The sequence below is a fragment of the Teleopsis dalmanni genome, chromosome 1 (assembly GCF_002237135.1).
Source record: "Teleopsis dalmanni isolate 2A chromosome 1, ASM223713v2, whole genome shotgun sequence".
In the NCBI taxonomy this organism is placed as follows: domain Eukaryota; kingdom Metazoa; phylum Arthropoda; class Insecta; order Diptera; family Diopsidae; genus Teleopsis; species Teleopsis dalmanni.
Window position 1 is genome coordinate 41,147,442 of NC_051846.1, and position 9,725 is coordinate 41,157,166.

General features: G+C 28.2%; 1 protein-coding gene across 1 annotated transcript in view; it reads left to right on the forward strand.

Annotated features, from left to right (window-relative positions):
• Positions 1-9,019: 9,019 nt before the first annotated feature.
• Positions 9,020-9,725, forward strand: part of LOC119680056 (cytochrome P450 4d8-like) — a 29,839-nt gene continuing 29,133 nt past the window's right edge. The window contains exon 1 of the mRNA XM_038092688.1: positions 9,020-9,229. Coding sequence (XP_037948616.1) covers positions 9,020-9,229 — 210 coding nt within the window. The remainder of the gene's footprint in view (positions 9,230-9,725) is intronic.

A 9,725-nucleotide genomic window follows, 5' to 3' on the forward strand; every position in this document is an offset into this window, starting at 1 on the left:
TGTTTTTTAAAACATTCTAATATATAAACAAAATAATCATACTTATATGGGTCGATCAACAAATTTAAAGTTTAATTATTAAAAAATTATAATAACAAATTACAGTAATTTAAAGCCTTTCTTAAACCTTTTCATAAATTATTTTACTTATAGAGCCGGTATTATTTCTATAGAATATATTTTATTAGTAATAAATAACGTTAAATTTTTAACGTTTTCAGAAAATTAAAATAATTTTGTTTTATTAAAATTTTATTGAAGTTAATATGTTATATAATATTATAACAGTTGTCTAAAACTTATGCGCATTTGATATATATGTAAAATATATATTCTTAGTATTAGAAGCATGGAAACATGAAAATATCTATTTTTGTTTTTTATTGTAAACATCTTGTTAAACATAAGTCATGCAGAAGACAACCCGGTTTATTGTTTATATACTCATGAGCCAACTATAATAGGTTCTAAGCAATAACAGTGACTATATATATTTTGAGTATGTGATGAAATCGATGTTCCTTATAAATCATTATATATTTGTAATGATTTCTTCCATTCATTTCGAAAGTGTTAAGGCGGAAGACATAAAAAGTAGCAGTTCAGTTCATTATTCTTATTTAATTTAAAAATTAATTTTAATATTAACTCAGCAATAAAGAAATAAATTTAAAGGTAGCCCTCGTATGATACTAAGCACTTTAATTTTGTTCAAAACTTGCTACACTTAGAATTATAGTGCATCATGTATTATATATACTATATATGTTTCAAAGTATTATACCATAAAAGTCACTTCATAAAATTAATTTTATAGCTTTTTCTAAATAAATTTTTTATTTTAAATTAATTAAGTAAAATATTTTTTTTTTTTTTTTCGTTGGGGATTTTCGTACAAATCGTAAAAAATTTATATTGGTCAGGCGTGGCGCCTAAAGGCAATCAAAATGTGCTATTGCACAAATATTTTAATATATGGAAGAAAATGTATTTTACTAATTAAAACAAGTTTCTTTGAAAAAACTGAAATTGTAAACAAAATTACTTATGAAATTTATTAATAAAATATTTCATTTATAAAAATATTTAAGTATTCATGGAATATATCAAAAATAGCTTAAAAGATTAGTAGCATTTGCAGCTGAGAAAAGGTATTTATATGGAAAATGCGTATTTTTTATTCATTTCATTAACATCCGGCAAATGTTAAGTTTAAAGTTCAAAATACACTTATTTATATATAATAGATTTATATATTTATTTTCGAAAAATAATGTGAAAAATTTATGTTTAATATCATGATTTGCGATTCTGCCTTAAAAAATCGAATGAAAATAGAAATAAAAGCAAAAAAGCTTAACTAAACATTTCACCTTTATTATCGTTGATAATGATAGAAAACGTTTGTGCTCATTTGAAAGATAAAGTACGTATAGAAACTACAATATATTAACAGGAAAAATAAAAATCCACAAATATAATACAAACTATAATTTATTGAGTCTACCGCGGAAATATAATCAATATTTACATAGGCTTTCTGGATTATTGATCATAAATGTTATTAAAGTAATCATAAAATGTGCTACTAATTGCTTTTACAAAAAATATTAAAAAATAATGGAAACGCAGTGTTGTTGTAGAAAATAATAAATTTAATATTTTCACAAAGGAAGTTATAAAAAAATTATTTGGAATATAGTAATTAAGACTGAAGTTATGTGTCAGAATAACAAAGAAATTTATTTTGTATGAGAACTAACATATATATTTTTTTATTACATATATATTATTTTATAACACATGTTTTTTAATATAATACCTTTAATAATTTATAATTTTAATGTCCTTCAGGAAGTGTAAAATAATTTTTGTAAGTTTCATTCTGTGTTATTTAATATAGTTCACATAAAACTATTGACTTAGGTGTATATTTTTTTTATATTCTCCTGCACAGTTTTCAGATTGGATCTAATAATATAAGTGAAAATTTTAGTGAAACATGAGTTATTTTAGTGCCCCCGTTATTAAAGAGGTTAGAGATTATTTTATAAATTTCTTAAGTCTAATGGAATGCTCAGGAGATTGCTGTGAAATACAACGCTTGCCATTTTATGTTCAATCCGTTCAATCTCTTCTATCTTTGTAGTTACTTTGGATTGATTTGTTGTTGGTTTTTGTAAACAATTGCAAACCGCATAACTTTAAAGTTGTGTTCTCACAGCGCTTAATATCTAAAACATAAAGAGAGATAAATTAATATGCGTGACTGACCTATGCCAGTCACTGGTGTTTAGCGAAAGAAAGCATTATGTGTACCAAACATGATATCGATCCAAAATAAAGTGAAATTCTAATATATACGGCAATCGATAATGGAATTCATAATAATTATAATCAACAGAAACAAAAAAAAAAAGTTGTATCTACATTGAATAAACCTCCTTTCTAGATCGTTAACTTGTCATGTCATCAATAAGACAGTATTCGATACAAACAAGAAGAGAAAAAAAGTGATAAAAATATCTACTTTGAAAAAATCTTCTTCCCAGTTCGTTAACTTGTCACGTCATCAGTCAGATAATATTGAAATATAAATAAGAAGAGAAAAAAAGTAGTTGAATTAAGTACTATATAATAAGATTTATATATATATAGATATATTTAAATTAATGTTGTACTGTACAATAATTAGATTTTCACTTGGTGTCCATAATATTATAACAACCAAATGATAGTTTCAAAAGTCCTTAAAAGAAATTGTAAAACAACGTCCCTTACATCGAAACTCGTGCATAAAATTAAAAGAAAATGATTTTGGTTTAGATAAATGAATACCACAGAAACATGTTTTATATATGTTTTATCACGTTTAAATTATATTATAGTAAGCGTACAAACTGAGTATAGTTGCTAGAATTAAATAACTCTCAAGATATATTCAAATAGAAAGGCCATATTCCAATAATTTGCTTTATTTTTACTGGGTTTTCATAAAATCGTGGCAAGCAGTTATTAGTATAACGTTAGGAATAGGAATAGGCATGAACGGGGTACTAGCTTCCAACGGAGCGTAGTACTGCGACCAGAATGATATTTTGTGTTGCGACAGACCCTAACCGAATAGAACACATTCCGCCTTCCGAATGAAGGCCAGTATGTCGGCCGTTGAGGTGTTAGGATCTGTTTGAGTGTTAAGCATGAACTATTTATTTGACTTTTTTCCGTATCATAAGAAAATCTATACGACCATTATCGTATAAAATTATAAAAAGGAATATTTTTCACTGATCATGTGCACTCAAACATTGAGTTCACGTGTATATATAGTAAAGTAAACGATCGGTTAAGTACTTGATAAATGTAAGGAATGTAAGATCACTTTAAAAAAAAAAATAAACAGCTCCGAAACCAAAATGCTAAGTAGTGAAAATGAAAACAGTTGTTTGGGCAACGTTACTATGAAAAGTGCGGTTTGGGATCTAAGAAACCTCTTCGAAGCGGTTAAAATCATTCTCACGATTTTTGAAAGAAATATTCATATTGAATAATATCGAGTTAAAGCTCCAGATCGAGGTGTTTATTTATTCGTGTATTAAAAACGATTGTTTAATATTAACGATATGTTTTCACAGAGTTATGTTTACGTTGAAATCCGTAAAGAATGAGTTCTTACTGTGAAACTGGAAACGAAATATTGCATAGCGTTGCCAACGTATCAAATTTTTGTTTATTTCTTTATATTTGGGTAAGTAGGATGTCAACCTGATATTATTATTACTGATTATTGTAGAAATGATTATATGTTTTCCAGTTGTACAAAATTTATGTTTCACTTATTTTACATTTATTTCACATTAATATTCTAGTTTGAATTATTTTCTTGTGGGCTCATTAAAATCTTTCAAATACTAATTAATTGCATTGAGCTATAACTTTAGAAATTTAATATTAAATAAGCACTCAGTCGGTCAAATAAGCAGTATTCTTTATATATTGAATTTTTTTAAATCATATTCAAGTCACATAGGTATACACATCTATATATCTGAAATTAAGCTTTCACTGAGACATGCTGGAAAGACCTACATATTACTCACCCATTACCTACATATTCTATAGTTATTACTTGTTTATACACAGCTTATTATTTCTATTTAAGGCGAAAAATAATAATAATTCTATTACACTGTACATTGTACTGAAATATCAAAGTAGTTAATACGATTTACTGTGCAATTTAGAGCAGAAAATTTAAAACAAAGTCTATTTATGAAAAGTACACACATATAAGTTCATTTTTACTGAAACTAAAGGTATGTAATACTAACAAAGTACACAGAAAGTACTACAAAGTATAAGTACATTTTGCTATGTTAGAATTGCTATTTGCTTTGAGTTCCGTTTTAATTTTCAGAAAGACTCTATAAATATATGCACCCACGCTAAACTTCATAATGAAAGGTTCCGAAGCTTATTTGCTATAACAAGCGTACATAACCCAATTATCGCTACAATTAAGTTACTAAATTATGTGCTAAAGTGCGTAAAATAGATGTCAATCAAATTTGCAACGTTTTAAATATTTTCACATAGAAATTTATCTAGCAATTATAAGCGCACATTTTACATTAACATGCAGATATGAAATATCTATTTACGACACAGACATTTACGCTTATAAAGAAACACACCCAATTATGTCATATGGCAAGCCACAATTGAGTATGGCAAGGACAACTACTGGAGTTCACACCAACTACTCCTATTTCCAACAACCGTTCTGTCATTGTCAACAGCTTCATTGCATTGGAAGTGGAAATTGCTATTTAATACTTAAAAATCGATAGGCGGCCATATTATTACTAACAGGTACCACACCAGAGTGCATTGTTATAGGTACAGAATTGTGAAATGTGTACAATGCTTACGATATTTTCAATATTTTTGTACCCTTGGCACTCCTCTTGAACCTTGCACCGAATCGTATCTAACTAAATAAATACTATATATTCTAATCATTTCAAAAAGAAAAAGGATATCAGTCACAGCGTGCGCCTATCCTGTTTAGTAGTATACATTTGCAATTTAAAATATCAACGTAATTATCATCACACCAGGGAGAATGACAAGAAGCGTTCCTAATGAGTCTGTGTTGACTTGTATTCCTTGTATCCAAACAAAATTATTACATCAAATTGTATCTATTACGACACAAGCTCAGCAGATACACACTCTAACAAATACAAGTTGGTGTAGAAAAATGTAGTAAGCACAGCAGTAAATTGCTGTGTTGGCTCACATCTTACCCTCTTCCATTGGGGAAGTTAAGAAGATAATTTATAGTGTCATTTGTGAAATGATGTATAAAATAAGCCTTAAAATAGGCAAGCACAACGAAATGATACCGAAATTATTAGCAAGGTACTCTGTAATGTTTGTAGAATGACACGAAACAGAGCAAGTGGTGCGATAAAATTATTTGGGTTAGAAAATTGAATTTCGGTTCTTTTCTATTTTATATAAGTGAAAATTAAGTCAATTTAAATTTTGTTATTCGACTTTCTAATTTAATCATAAGTAGTTTGCTTGTATCCAAATAGAACCGATGGCTCACTTGAAAATGTTTATCAAAATAAAATAAAAATATCGGTTAAGCTAGGAGTAGAGTAGTTAAGAGTATTTACCATTTTGATGCATAATAATTTGAATACATAATAAAATAACTGTAGATTAATGTCTAATTTAAGATTAAACTATATTCTTTTGTTATAGTGGTTGACGATTCTCAGCGTAGTTCAATTGTATGGATCATAGTAGTCAGTAAATGTAACATAAGTAATGCTTGCTAACTACTGTATCCAGTAGTGGCTAAATCTCAGTAGCTTCTGTGATTCAACCTGGACTTTGTTATAACATTATCTCTATATAGCTAGTATGCAAAGTCAGACTGATTTTTATATTTCCTCCTTAAAGACACAAATTTATTACCCTGTATTGATAACAGTGCCGAGGCTTAAAAAGTCTTATTATTATGACCAAAGTTTAATCGAAATTTCATCTCCTCCTCTTATATTCTTAATTTTTAAATTACATTGAAAACAACAACAATTTTATATTTGATGTGACCATGACTGTCTGCATAACATGGCTCTTATTCTTACTTAGACACATTAATTTCTTATTGTTGAAATATAGTATAATTATTTCAACATCGAATATATTAATACAATATAAAAAATTAATTTTAAAATGTTTATGAATTTATTTATATATAATTTGTTTATCAACTTTAACAATGATGTCTTTCTATAATCTAGTGCTGATAAATTAGTAGAGATAAATTATTTATTATTATTATTATTATTATTATTATTATTTATTCCATAATTCATTAGGAGCTTAAAGTTAAAATAAATCGTTAATACGATAGAATAATATATAGTAGTTTAGCTTATTATATATATTATTCTAGATATATTATATATTAGAATAATATCTATATGGTGGACGTAAACTAAAAAAAACTCTTGCGACTGATCATCAAGCCACATTCAGTGATTATCTGTAATTGTGTATAAAGTAAAACCTCATTCGGTATAAATATATACTTATATAAAAGGAATCATTGTTTCAAAATATCTTGTCAAAAATACAAATAAAATTTAAGACACAGAAATTATACTGGCTTAACAAAAATTAGAAGCTTAGTTTGGAAAACAAGATCTTGATTTATAATTAAGTTATAAGTCCATCCGTTCCTCGAATATAGAGAATACCATCGGTGCTCCATGGTATTTAAGAAGTGTACATATTTATAACAATCTAGGGACTCCAAAATATATAAAAGCAATAGATGAATATCGTAATACTTCAATATGCTAATCCTACGATATAACAGCTACTACCTGATTTTTGGCTTGCTTCAGATTGAAACGTACAACACTCATACCCACATGATAGAATGATATCGTAAATTTTAATATTGATTAAAATTCTTTTATTTACTTTATAATTTTTTGTTTCATTGTTCCATCTATTTGTTTTACCAGTAAATTATAATTTGAATACAAGGTATTAATTTCTATTAAAAATATAGAGTTTCTTTTTATTTATTTTATCAATTTCGATCTAGAAAGACCAAATTCTATGAAAATTATATTAAAAAATTTGAGGTATCAAAAGGAAGTGTCATATATGTGTACACAGTACAAGAGCTATTATTGAAGAGTGAAACTATATATATATTTATATTTTTATATATATATGCCAACATTGGTGTTAAATTTGTGTTAGAAAGTTTTGTTATACTCATTCTGACAGAATAATAAGTTTCTAAAAGGGTAATACAAAAAAGCAATGTGCGTCCTAATATTCCACAAATAACTAAAAGCAAATGGACTAAGTAACGGACAAACGACAGTTAGATAGGGAGTGATGATAAAGAAATAGTGAGTCACATCACCACTCATAGATATGGGGACGGACGATTCAAGTTGACCGTGTAGACAGTGACATTGGGAGGGAGACAATATATTCGACAAGATTCAAATACATGGTACGAGATTTTTTTTTGTTGAGGTTGACTGTCTAATACTGATTCTAAGACCCACTCCCAAAACTGGCGAGAATTCCGGGCTTACCAGCGTGACAAGGAGAGCATCTGAAGACACAAATTTAACACCAATGTTGACATAACAATGTATATGTGTAATATGTATGTAATATGTATATAATAAATAATATGTATGTATAATAAATATGTACGCTGATCTTATACATACTAAGAATAAATATAAAGTGGATATTGGCTTCAGATGTTTTACTTCCGTTTTGATAATGCGTCTATCTCAGTATTAAACTCAGTCCTTAAATATTTTATATCAGTTTTACTAATATTTTTTTAGGTCCATTTTGAAGCGTTTTCCAATTAATTTGGATATTCATAAAAAACAGAATAATAACATTTATTAAAAAATAGAGTTTCGTTTAATACGTAAACTTTTTTTGTTTAGTTTATGCAGAATGCACAAATGTTGCAAGTTGCAATTGCAATGCAATTGTAATGAATTCGAAGCTTTAAACGTGCAACTGTTGCAATATCACCAATGGCAACAAAGACGGGTGCAATAAAACCTACGACATTGGTGCTTGCAACATAACACGAAGTGGCAACTTTCAATTTGTTTACAACATTTAACCCTGAATGGCGTTGCAGTAAAAGGCAAGCAAGAATAGAATAAAATTGTTGAAAAAGTTATGCAGATTAAATTCCTGTATGGAAAGAGCAAGTGGCATGTGGCACTTGGCATGTGACATGTGGCCAGCAGCTTACCGAATAAAAAGAATATTATTTTACATATATAAAAACGTGCTAAAAAAGGATATACCATGTGAATTTGCTTAAGCGCGTACAGACGACAAAAGTTTTTACTTAAAATGGCGAAAAATTGGAGAGGACGGCAGTAAACTGCCCATTTGTTGGGGCAAAAATATTATCAAACAAAAGATATACAAAAAAAAATTAGTAATATGAACGAATTTATTTATATGCGACTATATATATATTTATATATAACTTTGTGTTTTTATGTGTGTTTGAAATGGCGTGCATATGAGTACAGAATGTTTTTTGTAATTTAAAATAATTCATTTCAAATATATAAACAAACAATAAAGTTTAAAAAAAGACCAACTGTGCCTGCTGAACTAATAAAAAAGCTCAAAAATTTATTTATAAAAAAATCAATTTTAATCGAGTAAACAATTTTCACATCATAAACACAAATGTTAAATAAAACAAGAAGCAAACACAACACAAAAAAAAAAGAAAAAAAACAAAAGCCTATTGTTTACATAAAAAAGGCTTATGTCGAGTGCGCCTCTCTGACAAACAAATATCCGCATCCACTATATGTACGTCGGCTGTGGTTGCTGCCTGCTCGTAAAGCTTTCCTCTTTATGGTGTAAAATTCTGTGAATAAAAGAAACAAAAACAAAAACAAAAAACAAAAAGTCTATGGGGGCTGAGCCCTACACAACACAAAATTTCTTGTGGTCACAGCGTACATGCTGTGCTGTTAAGAAGCATGAAATTATGTGGAGTAGTGCACACAGGCACACAAGCACACGTGCAACCACACAATCACCTAAGCTCACTGAAGCTTCAAAAGAAACAATACATCCACTTGCAACAACAACAACAAGAACAACAACAGAGATGGCATCAGTTCATAATTGAAATTTTAAAAGCACATCTCAAAAACAGGAAGAGCACATCAATGGCGTTATATTTGCACGTGTCGTAAATACTGGAAATTGTAGTGCTTTGTGTTGTAAATGCAATTTCTACCATAGGATGAGGTTAGCTGATAAATATTTTTTATTTTAGAAAAAGAAAAGAAAACTTTTAAACTTTGGTTTTATAAGTAATGTTACCACAAAATATATAAAAAAATCTATTAAGTATTTTTTGTCACTAGTCCAGAGAAACAAGTGCAGGCTATACTCTCTGATCTGATTTCAAGTTATGGAGGCAGCCTGAAAGGCTTCTATTACTATATTAAGAAACCATATTTCACACGCACATACTTTCTAATATAAATAAACTGATTACTTATGTCAGTAAGAGCAACGTTTCGGTTAGGGTCACCGATTAAATAAAAAGTGAGAAAAACCTCCAAATGAGCATTGAAGTTTGTGCAGCCTTGGCTACTTGTGGAAAA